This window comes from Stegastes partitus, unplaced genomic scaffold (genome assembly GCF_000690725.1).
Source record: "Stegastes partitus isolate 25-593 unplaced genomic scaffold, Stegastes_partitus-1.0.2 Scaffold1426, whole genome shotgun sequence".
Lineage (NCBI taxonomy): Eukaryota > Metazoa > Chordata > Actinopteri > Pomacentridae > Stegastes > Stegastes partitus.
The window spans coordinates 131,050-155,891 of NW_007579157.1; the positions used below are offsets into that span (position 1 = coordinate 131,050).

General features: G+C 42.7%; 1 protein-coding gene across 1 annotated transcript in view; it reads left to right on the plus strand.

Moving 5' to 3' along the window:
- The window catches only part of faf1 (Fas (TNFRSF6) associated factor 1), a 71,525-nt gene extending 49,798 nt beyond the window's left edge, over positions 1-21,727 (plus strand). Inside the window, exons 16-19 of the mRNA XM_008299504.1 lie at positions 4,460-4,540; positions 5,662-5,739; positions 9,838-10,053; positions 20,582-21,727. Coding sequence (XP_008297726.1) covers positions 4,460-4,540; positions 5,662-5,739; positions 9,838-10,053; positions 20,582-20,665 — 459 coding nt within the window. The 3' untranslated portion in view covers positions 20,666-21,727. The remainder of the gene's footprint in view (positions 1-4,459; positions 4,541-5,661; positions 5,740-9,837; positions 10,054-20,581) is intronic.
- Positions 21,728-24,842: the final 3,115 nt, after the last annotated feature.

A 24,842-nucleotide genomic window follows, 5' to 3' on the forward strand; every position in this document is an offset into this window, starting at 1 on the left:
CGTTTGAAGTGGTAGCCATGACTCTCTGGTCTCTGGTTTCTATTAAAAACAAACCCCAAAAGTTAGCATATTGGTTCAGGGCAGTTTTTGTTTTGCAGCTAATAAGACTTCCAGCAAAAAGTCATCTTCATCTACACTGTTAATGTTCTTGATTTACTTCGCTGTCCCATACTCCTCTTGCACTAGGGTAGTTTACAACCAGTACCATCTCCGAACCACGCTTCAGTAGCCAAAGAACCAGCGCAAGAAAACTGGTTTGAGAGTAATTGGAACGTCCTGATCAAGCTTTGGGGAGTGACTCCCAATAGGAATGTCCCATTTATGTTTTATTGCCCCTCATCTAAGTGATTTAATATTTTTTATCAGCAGATAGCAGATACTGTTTTGTAGATAACAGACATGTCAAGTAATGTAGATTAGGTGTAGTAGGTAGTTGTGTCGCCTGGTGGATCCTCTTACTGACCAGCACGAATAAGTTGGGATCAACGACAATGGCGTTCCTGTTTCTGGGCATGAAGCCACTGCCTTTGTTGCAATAATCTCAGCACATGGCAAATTCCCAGTCTCCTTAATTTGTATTAATCAATCACTAATTGATAATGCTGTATTCATTAAGAAAGTTATTTAAATTTACAGCACCTGTGTGACAGCAGATGTAAACAAAAAGTTGAGCCTAGGTTTGCGCTGATGCCCATTAGTTAAACCTCGATGTCGATCCTAAGATCAGCGCATCCGTAGGCCCAACACTTCACAGGTCTAGAACCAAGAAACCAGGGCTTCAGTGTGTCATCAGGACAACAGTGTGTGGAAAGCTGTAATGTCACCAGGTGGCGTTTGTAAATGCATAGATAGAGGTGTTCACAAACGCTGACTTGTTTTCATGTCATTAGCTGGTGTTTACGATGCAGATTCCCAAAGACCGACAGCAGTCTGTGAAAGAGGCAGGTTGTCTCCTCACACTGTCAGCAGCAACTACCTTCTATAACAAAACTAGTGTTCAGACAGACGTATGCAGTGACGTGACGACGTGACTCCATGGTGGAAAAGCCGACTGTTCACTGGAAGGCTCCCATGTCGAGCTAACTCCCAAACCAGCCTGGAACTAGCACCTGGTACACGGAGGCCTTACTGGGGCAAATCTTTTACACTCGGCTACACAGATAAATCGCAGCATGTTGGGACAAATCAGAAAACAATGTTAAACTCCGGCGTACATGTAATGATGAACCATTTAAGCAGCTCTTTCCCCCTTTAGTCGTCCCGCCAACCGTAACCTTTGGTCTTTGAATAGGTACAGGACTCGGGTTTTGCCTCCCATTCAGCCGGGTTTGTTAGGTTACACTGCACTGCTACGCATCTGTCGACTGCCTCTTTTGCTCCGACAGAAAGTGGACAAACACCATTAGAGGATGCACTCCTGTGCAGCGCAGGAGACAGCGATGGGAAAGAGGTGCTGGCCTTTCATGTTGTAGACACAAATCAGGGACGGTACGACGGGGAGGACCTCTCATTGTCACGACACCTGACCCTCTTAACCACCTCCTGACATGTTTACCGAGTGACATCAAACCAGAGCGAGTGAATGACGCGCTAGATGTTTCCCTGCATGCAGTTGTGTGTTTAAGTAATCCCCCCTAAACTGTCTGGTTCCTTTATTTTCACAAGTCATATAAATATCCTTCATTAGTACTTTGCAGTCTTTAAGCAAAACAAAACAATACTATTTTTTCCCCTTTGCTTTGTGTCACATAAACAGATGGGACAGAGTTAGTAATTGTATTTCCGTGAGCCTCTCTGTGCCTCTTTTTTTTAACTACTGTATCTATAGATGACACATGTCACGCCCTATTAGGTGTTCAACAGTTAAAGAGTCAGTCAACCAGACAGCCTCTCTAACTATGCCGCTGTGAAAGTCGCAGCGTCTCAGAATCGTTGTGAAGGAATGAGTCTTGTTTCACACAAACCCCCGAGGGTTACACTTCCTCAGGTGAGCGACTGAGTGACAGCTATTCTCTCTCTCTCTCTCTCTCCCCGTTGTTATTATTTCTACATCGCTCTGGCTCTCTTTGTGGATTTGTCACTCTTGGTCGTTCTTCAAATAATCGTCAATGACAGGATGTAACAAGAAGTATTCAGAGTATGTACATGCATTGTACTGTTGGCACGCGCTGGGTATCATTAGAGTTTTTTCCAATATTAGTGCCAGTGCGAGTACAGATGCCAATGGGATACTTTTCTTATTTTGATAAATATGTGCATGTTTTTCTAGAGAACCCAGTTTTTCATTAACATATAAGCCAAAGTCCTCAAATGTTAAATGTTGTCTAAACACAAGCTGCCGTACAAGAACTCCGTTGAAATTAAACACTCCAAAAATTGGCAAAAATTTACATTTAAATCAGGACCTGGCTGATCAAAGAATGAGTAAATGAGAATTTGAGCAGACTTTTGATGCCAGCTTTCACACAGTTTCTCTTCTGATGCTTTTTTTTTTTTTTTGCTATGTACACATTTCACTCGGTGCTAAAGAACTGTGATTCACGCTGGAAGACTGCTTCGGTTTTACTCCTTTACATTGCGTTTCACCTTTAATATCGAAGTGAGCGTGTGTTTTTTGTGTTATTTCTACAGTCAGACTAATTCTGCTGGACTATTTGATCGCATTGCTTATTGACAGCAGAGTAAAGCTGCTCTGAGAGGATATTAAAGTGTCATAATTATTAAAAAAAGACAGTGTAGAGAGTTTAATATATGAGTGTGATTATTCATCATTGGTAGCATTAACCTCAGGATTTCACCACATCCTGTAAATGACAGCACCGATCTGATCTCTGGAGTGAACTCAAGCTTGATGCTGCTTTCAGGCACTTTTAAATTTCCTTCCTTCCTTCCTTCCTTCCTTCCCTCGCTCTCTCTCTTCTTTTTTTTATTTCTGTTTTTCACCTCACCTTCTCAAAGGCAAACTCAGACACGAACACAGACGCCCAGCCAACCCCAGACATTCCACTTTGACACCGACTTTTGTGTCTGTCTGGAAGCGAAGCAGCTGGACGGCCACATTGTGACTTTAACCGACCTCGCCGACTCGCCAGTCATTCCGATGGTCGTCTGTGTTTTAGCTTTAGCAGTTAGTAATCGAATGACTACTCAGTGCAGGTTTTTGTGGTGTGAGCATTTCAGGTCGGTTCACATGCGCTTCATACAATGAGGTACTGCTAGAACTAATAATTTTGGGGATAAACAAGAGTTTTAAATGATGCAATGCATGTAAACTATAGCTCCACATGTGCATATGTTAATATCGGAGCAGTTTTGTGTCTGTGAAGTGACGGCAAACAGATAATTAGCTGGTGAAGTCCAGCCCAAAATTAAACAGCAAATTAAAAAGAGCAATTGACAGCTCTATTATTTGTTATTTTTGAGCAAACATTAAATGTGCGACAGCTTGCTTTTCTGAAGTGTATCATCACCACGAGAAGGCGGCACAAATAGCCAACTTGAACAGTAGCCAAAATATAGTTGTGGAAAATCTGTTTCTCTTTTCTTTTTTTTTTTTTCTCTCTCCAAAGTTAAGGCCCTTAAAAATCACATGGAGCAGATATGTGTCAGACTCTTTAGACATTCGGTGCATTTGAAAACATTTTAGGATCGGGCGCGACACAATAGCCGAGAGTGCAAATGCGGGACCTTTATTGCCTGCACCATCTAAATAAAGGCTAAAAAAAGAGTATCAAACATGAACTACTGTGTGACTTGTTTGCGTGACTCGGGGCCGGTCAATTGAAGGTAGCCACTTTTGATGCTTTTGTCCGTCTCCGCCATTCTTTTACAGTTTCCTTTCAATGTTCGTCTATTATGCGGGCCAAAAGCACAAATGTATCCTTACATTTTCCAATTCAATGCGACAATGCACACTGTCGTTTTGCTCAGCCATCGCCGTCGCTTGCACAGTAGCCCTCTGATCGTCACAATGAGCTTACTTTGCCGTATCCGGCCCGGCACACAGCGTGGGCCTTCAGAGAACACAAAACTAATGGCTGTGCGGCGTTAGCACAATGGACACTCGTATTTAGTCCCAGTCTTTGTAGAACACTTTGTAGCCACAGCAGGTAGGAAGAGAAAGGCCGCCTGTCCCCTTCCCTCTGTACAAACAGGAAGAGAGAAGACAGAGTGAATGAAAGAGAAAGGGAGGGTGAAACTGAGATGAGGAAACATAAAAGAGGCTCAGGGTCTGGTAAATGACAGGCCGGTCACAATGAATTTCCCTCTGGTGCAACTCTTTCATACCTGGTGTTTGTACGTAACCACACTTGACATGCTGCATTTTCCTTTTGCTGGCTCCTCTCCGGCCTCCACACCCAGCACCTCAGCTTAGATGTTTTTGTCCTCGTGTGTCCTTTCATTATGCTGCTAGTTTAAATGGGCCCCGACTTTCTTCTCTCTTTCTTCCTCCACGCAGGACGAGCGCGAGGCGAGAGAGATGGTGAAGAGAGAACAGGACGAGGCCTACCGTTTGTCTTTAGAGGCCGACCGCAAGAAGGTACCTCCGACATGTGGCGTTTCGTAGCTGTTGTGCTCCAGCGCTTTAACTTGGAATAATCTCCCATCTCATCTCATAGTCACTGTTCATACTGTGTTTATATCTCACACTATTATGCTGTTGTTAATGCTCATACCACTATTTATACTATTTATACTGTTGTGTTCATATTGCTCTGCCTGTACTGTTTATACTGCATATTTAGTCCATCCTGTAAATAATACACTTCACTACCGCCTTTACACTTCTGGTTAAATGCTAAACTGAATTTTGTTGTCTTACTACTTTAAGTACAATAAATCTAATTTAAACTAGAAATAAAACACAAATAAAAGAAGAAAAAGAAGAAAAAATAAATTAAAAAACAGAGAAAAAAATAGAAATCCAAGCTTATAAGAACTTAAAGATTGGACTTTGTCTTCTTGATGCTCATATAAATCTACAGAATAGATTTAAATATTCACATTTTTTAAAAATGTACGCATCCAATATTCCTATTCTTGTCAGAAACTTGCAGTTTGATGGTAAAAGTAATTCTTTCCATCTTGAGGTTATCATAAATTGAGGGTGTTTCCAGTTTTTGCAGCTTTCTATTAACTGCATTTAAAATCTGTAATTGTTGACAGTTTGAACCTGAGTTGAACAGAAGGTGAAAGCTGAGCAACACTCTTACAAAAACACTTTATTATTTTTTATTATTTTTGTAGTCCAGCTGCATACAGATGGTCGCCCTGCTGTTGTAGTTTTTAGGGTTTAGTGGCACTGAATGCAAAAAGTGTGTTGATATAATACAATAGCACCTACAAATCGCTTCATTTTAGCTTTAAACTGCAGTTATCTGACACAGTGCAAATAGAAATGTAGTCACAAGCTTGGAAATAAACGCTACAGTCCTCAGGTCATATGTCTGTGTAGGTTCTCATCATCCAGGTTAGGATTTCTTAAGTTATATCATCATTAGTGTAGAATTAGAGACTTCAGTGCATCAAAAATCAGCTTGTCTGCATCGCAAATGAAACACAATTCCCTTTAAAATAAAGTGACACTGAGACACATGGGATTCAACTTGCCGCTTTAGATCTGCTGTCCCGTTTAATTAAATGAATTTCCTTTATTTTCAGAGGGAAGCTCAAGAGAGAGAAGAAGCCGAACAGGTTCGCCTGGAACAGATGAGGAAGGAGCAGGAGGAGGAGAAGGAGGTGAGAGCAGCAGTTACATCAGCCTCACACTCACATTATGCAGATTACTCAAATTAATATTCCGTCGCTATCGCTGCAAAGTTGAGTCTGATTTGCCAGCCCGTGGCGATTGTGCCGTTGTGCTGCTATCTTTTTTTTTTTTCTTCTTTAATCTGTCTCGCTCTCACGTCACAATAACGACTCAATTAGATTGTGGTTTTGGTGAAACATGCGTCGTGCGGGTTGCGACGGGCGCGCGGCCATTTCAGAAGAATTAAATATCCTAATTACAGCGAAGCCCGTGCCTGTTAATGTCACCTTCCATACACACACAGTTATTGTTCTGTTTAGCTGCTTTATGCCGGCGTCGCACACGAGCTCATATCCAAACCCTCGGCGAACAAAAGACTGAGGCGACTCATGTACACAGACCTGCGCACAAACATACACACAACCTAAGCAAACATACATATTCACTTGAAAACAATTATTGTCTGTGCAGGGGGGGGGCGAGCACACACACACACACACACACACACACACACACACACACGGAGGCAGACACAATGTCACGCATACAGGAAAAACAATAATTGTCGGCGAGGATGGCACCAACGTTGTAATACAGTCTGCAGTAACACAGTGTGGTCCTGGCTGCTTGTTGTTTACAGAGCGCCGAGCCCGAGGCCAGTGGGAGGTATTGGGTGACCCGGCTCGCTCAGATGATTTGTCACTTAAGTTAAACACACGGCAACAAAGGAGCCCTCAGACCTGGCCTTCTTAATTATATCACTGTAGTCCACTAACCAAACTGTACGCACACGCCTCTGTAGTTTAAACAACAATAGCCATTATTATCCACCTGTTTCCTACTTCTATTAATTTTTCGCTGCCAATGGTTTCCATGGCGTCTCCTGAGCTAACACGGCGCGCTGTGCTACAGTCTAGATGTTCATAAATATGAGGAGAAGCAGCTGCTCCACCAGGACAATGGCAACTTGGGTTTCTTGAAGGATACCTTAAAATGAATGTAAAATGAGTGCTTCTTTAATTACAATGACACGCTTGGGTTTGTTGTGTGTGAATTCAATCGGTCCACTAGTATATATATATATAAGATAAAACTTAATTAATCCCAAAGTGTTGTGCCAGATATTGCTCAGAAAAACCAAATAACATGAGAAATGCAGCGTCTAATACAGAGAAAATATAACAAGATATAAGCACAATACAATACTGATAGAAAACAAGGCTAGACTAGAACAGCAAAACATAATCCTGGCATGTATATGTATTATTTCATCACTTATTCTACTTTTTCATTCTGCTTTGACGCAGTTCCCTCTAAACATTTGGATGGAAAAACAAGTTTTATGACCAAATCTTAACCCCAAAATGTTTAAATACCATTAAATTAGTCCTGAACAAGTTCACAATTAGTCACCAGCTGCTTGTAGCAGCTTGAATCTGACACAGAATTAACATGCTCGTGAGTTCATTTGGGTTTTTAGTGTCTACATCACAGATGCTGCTCTTCATCTAAACAGTCGATGGTGGCAGCTTGCTGTGCTGCAGTCTGACGGAGAGGTTTCTGTTCTGTTGCTTTTAACGCATTTTTCCGTTTGTTAAATCTTCCCTGACTCTTTAACACCAAGACCCTACCTTATACGCTCTTATAATTAGGATCGTTTCTTTGCTTTACAGTTTTCAGTTGAGTCTTACGAGGCGGTGACTTGGTGTCGTGTATGACACAAAGTGCAGACACAACAAAAACACCAGTTGCCACCAGAGAGGGGACAATGCTAGTGGGAATGGTTTCTCCGTGATTTTGTGCCTTTGTGCAAAGAAAAGGGAGATGAAAGTGGGAGCTGGTGAACTGGGTGTGGGGGGCGGTTTGGAGGGACAGTGTGTATGTGTTTCATGTGCCTGTGTGGGCTGACATTATTGTTTACCTCCTTCAGGGGGTCTTAGCATACAGTTGTGTGGCTGTCAGGTGCACCTCTTCCCCCCCAACACTCGTCATCTGTTTGCTTTCTGCGGTTAGCCGAGCGGCGCTGCAGAGGCGGATAAATGGACGGAGAGATGCTCCTGATTATTTGTGCGGAGCTTCCCAGGCCCGAGGCTCGACCAGACGCGTGTCCTGTGGTTTCTTTGGGGACGCTACCTCTCACTTGTGTGCGTGTTTATGCTTGCGTCTGTGGTCGACCGTCTGCGTTTTGTGTACGTCCGCCGCCGCCGCCGCCGCACACACTCCTGTCTTTTGTGTATGCGTGTGCTGGTGCGTCCCCGGGGGCCCCTTTAACTCAGTCAGCATCAGCTCTTGCACCTGAGGGAGCTGATGGCGGAGCGGCACGCGCCCTACCCTGCCCACCCAACACCAGAAGCTGCTAATGAGCTACTGTTGTACACTCTTATGAAATATAATTGCATTATGGTGTGTAAATAAAGCCGGGGCGTGTTGTCACAGCATATGCTCCCTGGCTGGCCAAACAGGAACAACAAGCCGGGGGAGGAGGAGGAGGAGGAGGAGGTGGTGAGGGGCAGAGAGAAGAGGGAGGCTCGTGGGAGCAGCTTAAGCACGTTGTTTTTTGGAGCTCAGGAGAGTTGATTAGCTTTGCTGCAGAACATGACAGTTGATGGTTTGTCTTTATGCGAGATGAGCCACCCTTTGCTCCGCGCTGTCGACCGTTTTACCGTGTTTAAAGTCTCCTCAGATGAAACAAGGTCCTAAACTATCTGTTGCAGACACTGGGATGTTCAACAGGGTGACAGAACACCACAAGACAGCCAGAAAGAGGAGCACACTTGGCTGTTTTAACGTACTGATACGCTACTTGGCAACCTTCTTAGCGACGACGCCAGGCTTTAGGGAACGGGGTGAGACGCAGGGCAACTAATTTAATAACATTCTCAGGACAAGGAGATCGTTTAATTACCGTGGAGCAACAATGCCGCAATCAGACTGCGGGAGTAACTCCTCGGCTCGTCTTTCATACGTGCTTGGATAGCGCGTCGTCGTCTTTTATAACTGCCGGTGTTGCTGTGGAGTCTTGGGTTTTAGTTTACTGGAAACACAGAGCGAAGGAACAGTTTCTATTTGTGTTGAAGAGGCCTCCTGCTGTGTGGACGTTGTGATTAAATGTGCAAGAAGCTAAATTAGAAAGAACCTAATATGCTGCTTCCTTTAAGAAATCTGTGACAAATTGTGTAATTTCTGCCGGAGTCTAAGAGTAGAGTTGTGTGCTGGACACTGTAGACGATGAGATAAACTTGGTTGATATTCAGCAGCTAAATACAAATGAATTCCAGTCAGAAACGAGGCAAGAAACACGTTCTGACCATAAAAGTAAAGATATAATAAAGGTTATGTCCTCCTTAATTGTATTTGAGCTTCAGTTTCCAATAAATATGGTTTATCGTTCCACTTTCAAAGTGGCGGCTTACTTTCGTAGATTCTATAAACTACAAATCACACTTTGTCTTTTGAAACTAGTATTCAAATTTCTGCAAAACTGAGGTCCTTACATCCTTTAGAATTGTCCGTCTTACATGTTTTTGTGTTTTTCTAGTCGGATAACAGTAAAGGAAAGAAAAGAGTGACAAGTATGATGAACAAAAACACGCTTTATGTTTTGCATTTGAGCAAAACAAAAAACTGGAAACTTCAAGTCGACTTTTCTTGAAATGAAGTCACAGAATTATAATCATTCATTAGAGAAGAATTAAATAGCTTGATGCTTACTCTCTGACCTAACTTGGGTAAACTTAATTCAGTTGCATCTTGCCATTTGAAAAAAAATCATTTAAATTGATTCAACCTTTTTTTATGAATCGTGAAGCTAATTGCAGCAAATTTGTTCTGCCGATCCGTGTACATTAAACCGACTTGACCCGACCTGTTGCGACATCACTCATGCTGACTTTGCCGTTATTAAACCGCTAAAATGAAACAAACACATAAAAAATGCCCCGAGGCTTGGAAACAATTTTAAAAAAAGAGAAAAGAAATGTCAGCACAGGTGACGACAGCTGCGTCTCACCTACACCTGTATGCAAACATGTCCTCATCAGTGTGCTGCACTGACAGAAATACTCAATGTTCTCTCTTTTTTATTTCAGGCGATCCGCTTGTCACTGGAACAGGCCCTACCTCCAGAGCCCGAAGAGGAGGCAGGAGAGCAGATCAGCAAGTTGAGAATCCGCACGCCCAGCGGCGAGTTTTTGGAAAGGCGCTTCCTGGGCAGCTGTAAGCTCCAGGTCCTCTTCGACTTTGTGGCCTCCAAGGGGTACCCCTTTGAAGAATTCAAGCTCCTCACCACCTTCCCCCGTAGAAATGTGAGTGCTCTCTTACAAACATGTACAAAAAAAGTCGTCCTTCTGCTCTCTCAGTACTTTTATTTATCTGTGAACCTGATTACAACCTAAATCAAGTCAACAGGCCTGCCATGGGAGCCACAAATATACTTCCACAAGATAATTGGGTTATATTTAATTAAACAAAGCAGAATTACACCTTCATGCTATCAGTATTTTCCATGTTGACACAGAAGGAATAACGCCTATTAAGTGGTCAAATGTTGGTTAAAAAAAAATTAGACCTTTCATTTTTCTATAACTAGTCCTGACCAACCACCATCACACATCCTGATATGAACCATGAACCCAAAATGCACTTTTCTCTTTTGAATGAGCAGAAAACAGAAAACACATCCAGGGTACCGGTGGTTGTTTCTATGCTTCTACATCATACACATTAAACTTGTGCAGTTTTGCTGTTCAGACTGTGATACATCCCATAATATTGACGCTCAAAGTCAGTCACAGGAAAACCACGCTGAACAAAAAGCAGGATTTCGGCTTCAGATTGCGACACTTGGAGGTGGATGTAGAATTGATTTGGTTGCAGCTTTTGACGGAGCTCAGATGAGTCTTTCAGCGCAGAAAACTTAATGTGTGAATCCCTCGTATTGGTAAAGCTACGAGGGTTAAGTAGTGATGGAAGAAGTAAATTAAAAAGTGCAAAATTTCGACCCAACCGTGTGTACTTCAGGGGACGGGAAATGGTTCCATTGAATAAAATTATTGTACATCAGCTGATTGTGACGGGGGAACAACAGAATGACTCACTTACCTGGTAGGTTCTTGTTCTTTTGTGGATTTAGGATGTCTCAGCGTCCTCTGTCTGAAAACTGGACGATAAACTTAACATCTAAAGTGCCCTTTATGGAGGCACAGGGTTGCATGTGCAGTGAAAGTGCTTCAGGGAGCCCCGAAGCTGTTTATTTGCCATCTGTTTTAGTAGCTGTCTTTTCTGCATGTGATATGAATCAGTCTGCTTACTACTGTGCTGGACTGGACAATACAGTGAGTCTTAAATTCACAAGTGGAGCAATAAGTACATGAAGCGCTACATCTGTCCTCCTAGCAGCAGGTTAGGAGGTGTTCTCGGCCACACCAACGTCTCTGCTGGAGGGATCCACAGCTGTAATTGGCCTTTCCGTTCGGGCCTTAGCCGAAGCCCAGAGAGCAGCGGGGACGGCGGTTATCTGCTGTGACCGGCTGATGATTTGGTTCTTTCTTGCTTTTCGTCGTTGCTGCTCTTTAGCTGTGCCGTCTGCGCGCCGCGGCAGTACCGCTGCGTCACCGCCTTTGTTTACTCACACCTGTGATGGGGAAAGTTAAGCCGGCTGTTTATCCATCCACCTGCGCACGCGTATTATTCGGTGAATATTAATTAGTATCAGTCCGTTGTGAATACAGTACTCTATGACTGTGTTAGGATACAGTTGTCAGCACTAACAGTAGTATTCTCTGCGGCTCCTCTGCTGACGCCCGGCAGCGCCGAGCGTCATTAGAGGGCCTGGCCGCCGCATTCTGTGGTAGCGAGCTAATGAGCACTGTTTTAACTACCAGTTTAATTAGCCATGCTGCTGGAAACAAAATGGGATTTCCATTAATCAAGTGCATGTGGAGGGGTGGTGGTGGTGGTGGTGGTGGTTGTATGGAGGTGTGTGTGTGTGTGTGTGTGTGTGTGTGTGTAGGCTTGCCCAGGCAGTGTGCCATCGCAGTCTGTAGAGACCGCCGGGGCACAAACACCTCGAAGTAACACACACATTAACGCGCAGCTCACACTCTCCGTTTCGTCACAATCGCACACTTCAACACATGCACAAATATTTTCAAGCAAACACATGCCCCGCTCACAACTTTGTCACTTAAAGGATTCACAGTTGTCTCTTTATAATCAAGAGTAAACATGTGTTTGAGACAGAGATAAAGATGTGTCTGCATCGCAGATGAAATTCCGGCAAAAACAGGATGGGAGGATTAGAGGGGGAGAGCAGCGAGGAGAGGATGGTGACTGCAGAACTAGTCAAAAAGGGAACAGAGAAGACAAAAGCTTAAACAAAGAAAAGATTTAATCAGAGAAACAGTCTGAAAGAGAAAAGGATAGAGAAGACAAGTGGAGAAGATATTAAAAAGAAGAAGATGGGAGATAATTCCAGAAAACAGAAAGGCGAGAGATTTGGGGAAAGAGAGGAGGGAAGCGGCTCAGTGGTAGTGCCAGTATGAGGCTGTGAACACAGGCCCCTGTCTAATCCTGCAGCTCTGTGTTGTAATTAAATGAGAGAGAGCATAGAAAGCCTCCATCCCGTCCAGACGCTCTCACTGTTGCTCTGCCAGGATCAGAGGATAGAGGATAGACCACTATTGCATTTGTAATACTGCACAACTGTTGAAACCTCTTTTCCCTTTTCTAGTTTTCGGCGGCTTTGTGCAGTGTCACTCTTTCTTTTGCTATTACCCTCCTCGTCAGTCTGCTTTATGTCATTTGCATTCATTCAGCTGTAGCGCAAATCAGTGGATCTGCTCAATCCGGAAAATCAAGCGAAGCCGGATGACGGTTTTTGGTCGTAGCCGCGGAATTCCTCACCGGGACGAAGAGCTGAGTTGTGAATTAGCAAATCTGCGAACACATGCTTATTCCCGTTTGTAAACTTCAACTTCACACCACTTGGAGGTTCAGACGTGTCTGATTCATGCTTTCGCCACCTTCCTGTCGCTTCGCCAATAAGTGTCTATTAGTCTCCACTTCTTGGACTCAGTCTCTTCCTCAACATTTGGTATCAGTGGCTTATCTCTTCAGCACTACAGCAGGCCTTACACTGGCATCATTTGTACTAGGCTTAGCCGTGCTCAAGGAACTAACCCTTTCTCCGTTTCTATGACTGTCAGCGAGTTTGAGGAAGAGGAGGGGGACTTTTAGTGTTTCAGTTTTCGGCTTTTCATTCAAGAATTTCCCCCCGCTTCTTTGATACTTGTTGAACGCAAACCTCTGTTGAAAGGCTTGCGGTCTTCTTCCTTCATCGCGCCGTGAACGTGTTTAGACTGCCGTTGTAATAATTCGCAATGGGCTCTTCCTGCCCGGCTGCTCGCAGATAACCAAAACACTGTCAGACCGCTGTATTGGTTTCCTCACTGTGATACTGTACTCTCTTTCACCTTCTGCTAATCCCTCTTCCAGCTCCGTCAGTGGATTTGCCCGAACGATTCTTAGACAAAACCTGAGATGCAGAAAAAATAAACAGCGGCGCAGAAGAAGCCGTGCTCTGTACTGAAATAGATTTTACATCTGTCACGCTGGCGTGTTTTGCTTTTCTTGTCCTGATATCTGAAAGAGTCGTAGGAGGACTCGCAGGAAGTTCAGCAGCAGTTTATTATGAAAGAAGTTTCTCTGCGAGTTTCTTCCTCTGGACTTTCTTGTAATATTTTCTCCATATAACACAAACCGCAGCTTCACGTCTGGACACGGATATAGGGTGTGGAGGCCGGAGAGGTGCGCTAAGAAGTGAGATGAGCCGGTTAGCGGGATATGTTGAGCCTGAAGTCAGACTTATTAACGTCTGCTTTAACCTGAGAGGAGGTTCTGCTCAGAGTTTGGGATTTAAATCGGCTGTAAGAAGCATCTTCCTTCTTCTCTTGACTAAATTATCTCTGAGCAACACAGATCCTCAGCTTGGAATAAGTTATATATGAAGTACCTTCATGTATTAAAATGCATAAATACGTTTATATGTTCAGTCCTAGTCCGTTTTACGTTGTTGTGGTTGCAGCTAATAGAACATAAATGAGAAAATTAAACCGTTTGTTGGCATTTTTAACTGAGAATATTCAATTAATAGCATTAATTTCGCTTTAATTTGACCAAAACTTATCTTTAATATGAGTGTCAGACCTAAACTCGCTTCTTGAGCATCGTGTTTAAATGCACGAGCAGGTTAGAAATACAGAAGTGATTATCAGATTTATTAGACTACCATCCAGTGTCGGATTTACGCCACAGCTGCCCTAAATTACCAGCACTGGTTTCTGTAATGGTTAATACACCAGTATATAGAAGCTTGGAAATTATATTTTTAATGCTAAAATATAATTATTTTTGTTATCCATGAATTTTCAAATGTGCTGTTTTGCATAAAAAATAGTAAAGCACATTATTATGTCTTGATTATGACGTAAAAAATTATAGTTGTTTAATTAAATTCCTGAACAGAAAAATGATGTTTTAGTGGTTGAATGTGATGCTTGAATCATTTCAGGGGAATTATTCCTCACGCCTGTTCAGAACGGTAAAACATCGAGAGCTGAGTGAGAGGTGGTCCAATAAATTTGTTTTGCACATTCCTCTCTTGCAGTCACACTATTGCTAATTTACCATTTTATATGTATTATTCATAGTTCCTTGTTTTAACAACCTGTTCCTGTTAGCTAAAGTAGGCGTCACACCGTCGCTCCCTTTTGTGCAGAAGACTCGTCAAATGATGCACCAAACACCCCCTAAAGAAAACCTGATTAACGAAGAAAGTTGATCACCACCGTCGCGATACCCGTTACATCTAACTAATGTTGTAGGTTTTGTCGAACCAGCTAGCACAAAGAAGCTATGTTGAACTTACACACTTCTTGCTTATTGCTGCTTCACTTGGCTGTTAGAGCTTCACGGTGTAGAACGACATAAGGACGGTTTTCACACTCATCTGCTCGTCAGAAAGTTTCTCTGAACTCACCGTTAACCGACAACAAGGGAGATTCATATCCATCGGGGGAGGCGTCTGATTGGTCCAAAAATACAGCATGGCAGGAAGCAAACACGCAGCCAAAGTCATAAAAAACTTCAATAAGGACGGGGAGTCCTGCGACAGATGGTGGTGGCCTCCTCAGAGCCCTGACCTCAACATCATCAACTCAGTCTGGGATTAGATGAGGAGACAGAAGCAACCGAGACAGCCTAAACCCACAGCAGGACTGTGGCACATTCTCCAAGATGCTAAGCGCCCAGAAAAACCGTGTGAGAGTGGACGAAGTGATGCTGCTCCGACGGCGGCGGCGGGCGGTCGCACCAAATATTGATCGGATTTCTGTTTATTGCATTTTTTTTAAATTAGAAAGCATCCGTGGCGTTATTTTGGAAGCGTCTCGGTTAAGTTTGCGGACATGTTTGCGCAGCCCTGCACATAGAAGCATGATTTTATATTATAGCTGGAAGGCCGGTGGTGGTTTATTCTAGTGTCATGTGTGGAAACTTCTCAGCTCACATGTAGTGACAGAAATGTTCGTACGAAACCAAAAGTATTTTTACATTCTGGGTTTTTCAAAGATGACAAAGAAGTAAATTTACGCTTATTGAAGTGTTTTGTGAGTATTTTATGTAAATCTTCAGTAGTCAAAGCTGAGTTTTATCTCATGAATCTCAGCCTCCTTCCACGTTTCCCTCCCTCTGCCTCCCTTTTCCCTCCTCTTTCCTGCTTTTGTCATTTTAATCTCCAGCATCTTTCTCCTTTTCCATCTTTCCTCAAATCCTAACCAGCTTTCCTACCCTTAAAAACACCTAAAATAGCCACGCCGGTATACGTTTTAGCACAAACTAGTCCTGGTTTTTTTCTCACTTCACTTTCTTTTCTTCCCTATTTTTCCTTTGCCTCCAGTCCTCCCCCTCCGCCACCCGGTCCAGGCTGTGCGGTGCATTTCTCCCTTTGAAGTGTCGTATTCTGGTCTGTTCTCTTCTGTTCACGCCCCAGCACTACGTGTTGTCAACGCTCCTGGCAGCAGATAATGATCTCCCACTGCTTTTGTAATTGGCCAAATAAACACTTGACAACACTAGTTTAAAACAGACAAGTTATTTGGTTTTAATTAACATAGCGGGGCCTGTAATGGCTTCATTAAAAATGCGTTATTTCAGCTGCACGTTTGATTATGTTGGAAACGGACATCTTGAGGGCCTGTGTTTATTTTCCCTTTCTTTTCTTTCACGGCGCAGCGTTGCTTAGTGTCGCCTCCTCTGTTATCAGTGTGTTTTATTCATTTGAATCGAGTGACTTACAACTGCGGGTGTTTATTTTAAACTCCAAATTAAGCGCTAATTGCAATACGCGCTTTAAAATATGTTGTCATTTTATTTCATATAATTTTTCCTAATGAACGAGATTGCCTAAAAGCACCATCTGGCTTTTTGTTCTCATCCAGGTTTAAAATTAGACTTTTTAATGTGAAGCCTCCTTAGTTATTATATTCTGTCTTTAGATTTATGTGGACCAAGCTTTGCTCTGGTAATTTATGTCATTTTAATTAACAACTGCGAACCATTTTCCCAAGTTGTTGTTTAGTTCTAGTTGATAGTTCAAAAAGAAGAAAAAAAATCTAAATAGAAAATAATTTTAAATTAGTCAGAGGCTTTCCTAATTCGGCTGATTGATTTGATCCGAACTGGCTGATGGAAATTATATTGACTCAAGGTTAAAAACAAACTGCAAAGCAGAGAGCTAGATTGTGTCTGTCTTATGTATGTATGTATGTATGTATGCATGGCTGTGTAGGCACAGGAGGAGAGAATATGGCTTAGGCAGAGCAGAGGAAAAACAACAGCTTTGTTTGTTGACAGATGCCTCCATGCTTATGGTCTGTTAATTGGATAACAATGTAAACAATCACCGATGGCGCCCGTCTCCTGTGTCAGTGTGGCATCTTGTTTCCCTACTTTCTTTTTCAGAGTCAGATGCTGCTCTCCCCCCGTCGCCTCTCCCTGGTGCACCGCCGGCTCAAACTCTCATCCCCATTTTTTCCTCCGAATGCACACACTCGCGCGCCGTCCACGCACACACCCGCGCGGCGTCTAAACACGCGCACCTGCTCCACCCCGAAAGCCTCATTTACTCCTACCTGATGCTGTGGTGTCATGACAGCCTGTCGGGTTCATTAGCATGTCAGCCATTTGTGACGCGCCGCTCCCGAGGTGGGAACAAGGAGCACAGCAGCCCCGTTTCGGTTCGCCTTTCCCCACCGCCGGGACGGAGCGCGGCGCACACGTGCTGCACCTCTCCGCGCACACATGCAGCCTCTCCAGCATCCAGCTCCCCCGCGGCGCCGCCAGGCAGTTGCCTAGGTGAGGTGAAGTGGATGTGGCGGCCCCTCCCTGGACCCCCGCTGACAAGTCAAGAGTCTAAATGACACATTGAAATGAGGGCGAGAGATGAAAGGCTCAGAGTCGGAGACCCTGGCGTGCACACGGCGTGACATTTCCCAACACCCATGGGAGACGGAGAGGTGGTCCGATGCTGATTCGCCCTCCTCTCCATCCCCCAATTTACCTGCCTTCTCTTTTTTTTTTCTACAAACGCCAGCTCATATTGCAGACTTTATAGTCAACACGTGTAAAATGTGCTCATAGATGAGGAGGATTTCTTCTTTTCTTCCAAAACAGTTTTAGATTTTGTCGTGAACACTTGTTAAAATGTGCACGTAGACAAGAGTGGAATTTATTTTATCTTCATCTTCATTGGTTGTATTTTGAATTTAGTCAAATGTGGACACAGACAAGCAGAATTTCTTTAATTCTTCTCTTCATGGTCGTAATATTTCAGATTAATGCATGTTTAAATGTGCACTTAGACGAGAGCAGAACATCTTTAATTCTTCTTTTCAGTTCTCGAACACTTTCTAATATTTCAGATTTTGTAGTTAATGGATGTTTAAATATGCACATAGACTGTTAAGGTTATTTAATTGGTTCTGTTAAACCTGTGCCTTGTTTTAACGTGCACATAGACACGTGGACTTTCATACTTTTTCTTTTCTTAGTCTTCGACCATCATCTTCATATTTCAGACTTTGTAGTTAATGCATGTTTAAATGTGCACATCGACAAGAGTAAAACATTTTTAATTCTTCCTTTCAGCGTCCTTAAATGTCGTCTAATATTTCAGATTTTGCGGTCAACGCCTGTTAAAATGTGAAATTCCTCTTTTCTGTGACCTTTTGTAGTTAACACACGTTTACATTTTCACGCAGACAAAGGGCAGAACTTCTTTAATTCTTATTTTGAATCATTGAACACCATCTAGTGTTTCAGATTTTGTTGTATAAGTTTGTTTAAATGCGTTTCTTTATTCTTTTTTTAATCCTCCAGCAACGGCCAAAAATCCCAATTTGTAGCTCCTTTAAATGTGAACATGGACGACTAGAATTTCTTAAAATCTGAGTCCTTGAATGTCCTCTTAATACTTTACACACAGATGAGAGTATAATTTGTTTAACTCTTCTCCTCTGAATCGAGCAGAATTTCTTCAATTCTTCTTTTTGGATGACAGAATCACATATTTTAGGATCTGCAGATTTTAAAATCCTCAGTCGTTACAGCGCTACTAATCCTGATGAATCTTGTTGTCTGCTCTACAGGAGGTGAGAGTCGTAGTTCAGTTCACGTTTCCTTCTCTCTTAGACCCGTCGCTGTGCTTGTTGTGAGGCCGACCTTTTACCGCGCTCTGGCTTTGCCCTCTGACCTTCTCCGGCAGGTACAGGGAGGCGGCTAATTATCCCACCGCGAGGTTAGAACAGGATCCTAATCAGAGGGGCTGATGCAGCAGTCAGCAGATAAGCCCCGGACACATCTCGGTGTCACACCAGCTCGCCCATTCAGCCCAGGTGTTAGATTGGCCCGATGTAACACAACCCCTCCTGTGATTAGCTCACATAAGCTAAGAGGCCCGCGGGGGTGGCGGGTGTCAGAGAGTCAGATTGTCCTGTTTTAAAAAACATAGGTCAGGCCTCTTTCATGTCGGCTAACTCGATCAGCTCCGTTGTGGGTGGCGCTGCCTTGTTTCTCTGCCCTCAGACAATCGCTGTTGTGTGGCGTTTACCACACGGATAAATGTTTCTCTCCGTGTTCCTGTTTGACCTTTTGTCACGGCTAAAATTAGCCGTTATTAGCCGTCACAAACACGTACAGTCCTCCTCTGAGTGCCTCCCGTCCTGAAGCCTTCACTCTGAATTGGAGCCTTTTCTTAAGAAAAACAAACCCGACGGTCCTCTCAGGGAAACACATTTCTTGCTGCTCAGATTACCGCTTCGACTTTTCTAAAACACGACGTTAGAATAATACACACGGTGCTCTTGGAAACACGCACACACACACACAGCGGTTAAATAAATGCAGCTACACTGTTCTGCAGCCTGAATCCCAGCGTGGGGAGACGGACGCAGAGGGATTTCTCTGAACGGCCGAGGCCACGCTAATGTGGATAAATCTGAAAAAGCAATTAGAACGGTTTGGATAATTCGGTTAAAGCGGCTTCAAGGCAGTTTGGTTGAAGTTTGCTTTTAAAAGTGCAGAAACAATTAGTCATTTAATTAAGCGCAGTGATAGAAAATAGCTGCTGCAAACATCTACACAGATCAAAAGCTTGATCTCGATGTACAGATGATGACATTTTGTTTGATTTTAGCGTGTTAAAGTCGGATTCCTGACATTTTGTCCGACAGACTTCACCTGCAGTGATTCTGATGATGTGTCTGACTGTCCTGGTTTCATGTCAGGGGTCATTTCTCTGCAAAATAATATATGATGTGTGGCTACTAAACATTTTAATTATGTATGTAACCAAACAATTAAATTAGGAGTGCGTGGCGGCGTGAAGAGAAGGCTGGAGAAGAGGGTTAGACTCCAGGAGGATTACTGGGAAGGAGAAAACTGGTTGTTTAGATTTGAAATAAATCTTTTGTGACACCAGTCCTGGAACTTTTCTGACACACCTCGTATAAAATCACAGTCGATCTTAGAGGACGGTTTGTCTCTCGCAGTCGTCCCAGCAGAAGGAATCAAGGTGGTTCTCCGTCTCTCACTGTTCCACTGGTGAGGTTCTCCAAATCTTCCACAGAATTGCTTTTTTTGTGGGACTTAAAGAGACAAGATTAGCTCTCCGGTGCACTCCGAGGCCTCAGAGTCCGTCTGACCAACTGATAGTAAGCAAGAGTGGACAAGAGTCGAAGCGTCACGTGACAGATCATACAGTTAGTGTGAGCAGTTTTATTGCCAAGTAGGTTTTAACACACTAGACATGTGAGGTGGTGATTTGGTGCATTATAATAAACACATGAAATAAAGATTTAAACAGAAAGCAGGTGTTTCCAGTCAGTCACATAAACAGCAAGTGTATGAAAGAGAAGTTGCATAGTTTGTGTTGCAAAAGATGATATTAAAAGAGCTGTGTGTTAATCTAATGTCTGTGGTGGAGGGTCAGGGGGAGAGGCAGCATCACATCACTGGGGGGGTCTGGCCTTGTTGATAAAACCTGCTGCAGTTTCTTTGGGTTGTTGCTTATCCCTGCCGGGTAAGAATCACACAGAAGTTTGTAATCACTGTGTAGAGAAAGGTGTGGCGTCAGTTTGAGTCCACTTTGTGTTGTTGGTTGAACCAAACAAGCCGTCTGAGGATTGCATTTTGCAAAGATGCGATCAGATTTCTGTGTCGTTTGCTTAAACAGTTCTTTGGTTGTTGACGGTCCGATGTGCCTCCGTCTCCTCCCAGATCACCCAGTTGGAACCAGGCTCGACCCTGCTGGAGGCCAAGCTCTTCCCACAGGAGACGCTCTTCCTGGAGGCTAAAGAATAAGAAGCTGGGGGCCTCCGATCGCCGAGAGGACCGACTGACTGACTGACTGATGAACTGGCTGGACACACACTAGTCACCGAGCATGGCCCCCCCCGACCTCCCAGTGTGGGCCTACAGTACACACACACATATGAACACAACACACACACACACACCGACACACACACACACACACTGTCAGACGTACATAAACACACTGGCACGCACATCCAGTGACACACAAGTGCAAGTAAGCTTCTCTGCCCTCGGCCTGGTCGTGCTACATGAATGCCTAGAAGTGTACACGTGTTGCACAGAGGAGCAAAGACAGTATCACAAGCACACAGCCAAACATTCACCTCCTCCCCCCGAAAACAAAAAAAAAAACCTCCCCGACCTTTTCTCTCTTTCTTTCTCTCGACTCCTCTCACACGTCACGAACTTCCCAAACTGCTGGTTTTCTCTCACGACACGGAACGAAAAAACAAAAAAAAACAAAAATAAAAACGGCATCGAGAGACTTGAGTAGACAAATCTTTGTCACAGGTAATAAAAAATAAATCAAAACTTAAAAAAAACAAGGACTTGTAACCCTCTCTCCCCCGTCCCCGTCCCTCATTCAACACACTGAGGCTGCTTTTTTAGAACATGGTTTTTGTGTTTGAAATTTAAAAGAAAATGCTGAAAAAAAAAATGTAATAAAATAAACTTCAAGAAGAGATGTGGCCCCGTGAAGCCTGGGCTGTCTCCTCTCCACCTGTATTCACCCCCTTAACCTTCCCCACTCTCCTCCCCCATCCCCTCCTTCCTCCCCCTGCATCCCGTCCGTCCGTCCGATGTCCGACGACGTGGGGACGGGGCCGGATGTTGGGACCCCTGCAGCGGCGTCCCACCGGCCGCCGCTCCCCCTGGTTTTAACATCCACTGCTCCACAAGCCAATAGATTGCTCAGTTTTCAGTTTTTTTTTTTTTCTTTTTTTTTTTTTTTTTGTTTTGTTTTTCCTCTGAATCCTTTTTAAGTTTGATGCTGTATTAGTTTTAGTTTGATATACATTATATAAAATATATGAATATGAACATCAATTCGTCTCAGCCGGAAATCTGTTGAAACACACACACACACACACACACACACACACACGTCTCTTCCTTCATTTTGATTTGTTTAGCAAATAAATCTTTATTTTAATAGTTGCAGAGTACACGAGAACACCTCAGAGTCTGTATCATGACTCTCCACTGCGGCTAATGATAGAAAAAGGCAAGAAAAGAAAAAAAAAACTTTAATAGTCGAAGTTCTTTTTAGCTCTTGTTGATCGAGGAGCGTCTCTTTGAAGAAAATAGTCCTAGAATGTGTCATTTTGGAGTAAAAAACATCACATTCAAAGCCCTGCAAACATCTGTAAACATCTCACAGACATTTTTAACTTCATTTGTTAACAATAAGACCGACTAGTTGCTTATTATTTATTCAAGAGCCTCGATTCTTTTCTGTTTCGTTGCAGTGACGATTAGCTTTATGCAGGAAATAGCAATTACAATATCAAGAAGTTTTATATCAAACCCTGGGAGTGTTAACGGATAAGCGCAAGCAAGGCAAAGACAAACATGTAAATGTATGTTTATGTGATTTAATTGCCGTTTTTTCCCACCATTTGAGCTTCATATATCAGCTGTCAAATCTGTAAACTGTGAGAAATGTTCGCTTTTAGCCGAGAAGGTCTGAAGCAAAAGAAGTAATTTACAGATTCTTCTGTGGAAAAAGTCACTCAAACATTGGAATGTAGTTTTCAGAGTTCCACATTTCTTTCTAGCTGTTCTTGTGTGAAGATTCTTTAAGAAGATTTTCTGAGAAAGTTGTAGTTTTGGAGTAAAAAAAAAAAAAAAACTCATCCAACCAGATCTCAGCTAACATCTCAGACATTTTTAACGTCATTTCTTACAATAAAATCAACTTTAGGCGCTTTAATATGTTTAAAAATGCTGGAGAACCTCCTTGAATCTTCTGCTTCACTAAACTGATGACTGACTTTATGCTGGAAATAACAATGGTTGGAACTTCAAGTCACAAAGGACTGAAAATGCTAACTTTCGAGTATTATTTTTAAATTTCTTTTGAGGATAATGTTAAAAAATAGTCATTTTCGTTGATGTCAGAGTCTTGAAATAGCTTAAAAATTGTGAACTTAAGCTATGTGCTTTTGCAAATCATTTAAATGTTAACATGTTGTTATAGAAGCAGAACATCTAACTCAGACCTACTCTGACTTCTCACAGTGCAAAGAAATACTCTGTCCATGATGGAAACAGCAACATCAAACCTTAGTTTCTATACTTTGATGCTCCTCTGGCAGGTAAATTGAAGAAAAAATATAGAAATATGTTGGTCTATATGATTTTATTACCACATTTATCTATTGTATGAGCTTTAAACTATATAAATTATATAACAGTTGTTTGTTTTAAGCTGAGAAACACCAGAAGTCTGAGTCACACCACCTCATCCCCATCCACCCCCATCATGTCTGGTCATAACTGAAATAACCTGAACGTGCTGCTAACGCTGCCTCTGACTGTCCAGCTTCGGTTCTTTTACATCCCAAAAAGTTCACACGTCTCTTCTCCCGCCACAAACCTTCGCGCATGCTTCTGCTAACAAATGTTTTAATATCCCCGCTCTAACACCACCTGGTAATAGCAGCCACACCGCCGCTAATTTCCTGCCTTCAGCGAGGAGAGATCACGCCGGCTTAGCCCTCCATCTGCAGCGGGGCTCCTCCGTCGGCTCGAGGCGAAGTTTGGGAACCCCTCATGAACCGACCGCTGCTTCCTCATCAGTGAACCCTCGGACCCGGATTCCCACCGACACGTACGTAATGAGGCGGGACAGGAGGAGACTTGGCCTGGGGTTCCATTAAATGCACTAAATTGCCCCTTTCGCACATTATATTTGACATTTTTTTTCTCTTTCATGCTCGACAGTTTACACTGACATGGCAGGCAGCAGAGAGAGAGGGAGGTAGTGGATGTTGTGGCGACAAGTTTTACAGGTTAAAGCCCCGAATGTGCAGCTGTCATGTTGTCTGAAGGAGCTGGAGGAGGAATAAAGAGGTATGCATGGCTGCACACAGTAAACAGTATTCTGAGTAGAAACTACCAGGTTAATGTGGATTATTAATGTAGTTATAAGAAGAAAGCAGCACATCTAGGTTCTCTGTTAGAAAATAGTCATTTTTGAGTGAAAAACATCACCTCAAAGCTCTACAAACATGTCTGAACATCTCATTTATCTCACATTTAACTTCATTTTTAACCAAAAATACACAGTTTAGGCTTTTTTACCGCCCTGAATCTCTCCGGTTTTGCTAAAATTATGAAAAAACATGCAAAAAAATAATCAAAATAATCACCTCAGAGTATGTATTTTTGATTTAATCTGAGGATAATGTAAAGAATTATATGCTGGCGTCATAAATTCAGTCATTTTAGTTGATTTCAGGGTTTGGATTCAATCTTGAAATAGGTTATAAGCAGCAATAACGGTGCAAATGAGGCGTATAAATCTTTATTGGTTGCGGCGTGGATGAGAAATACACCTTAGCTTATATATCATGACACTCCTGTGGAGGTATTCATAGGAAAAATAAAGAAAAAACATTTTATTGGAATAGGGGACTGATATTATTCTAAGCTTTTTAAAGAAATTAATCCTCAAAAATGTGTTTTTTGCATCAAAAAGCATCCTGATCAAAGCCCTGCAAACATCTGTAAACATCTCACAGACACATTTAACTTAATTTTTTTACCAAAAACACACATTTAGGCTTTTTAATGCACTAAATACACCCTGAATCCCACCGGTTTTGCTAAAATTATGAAAAAATATGCAAAATATGATCAAATCACTCACCTTAGAGTATGTATTTTTGATTTAATCTGATGATAATGTAAAGAATTATATGCTGGCAGCATAAATTCAGTCATTTTAGTTGATGTCAGGGTTTGGATTCAATCCTGAAAAAAGTTATAAGCAGCAACAACAGTAAAAATCTTTATTGTAAGGTCTGAAAAGTGGATGTAAAATACACCTTAGTTGATATATCATGACACTCCTGTGGGGGTATTCATAGAAAAAGGCAGAAAAATTAAGAAAAAACACATTTTAGTGGAATAGGGGACGGAAATTCTCTTAAACTTT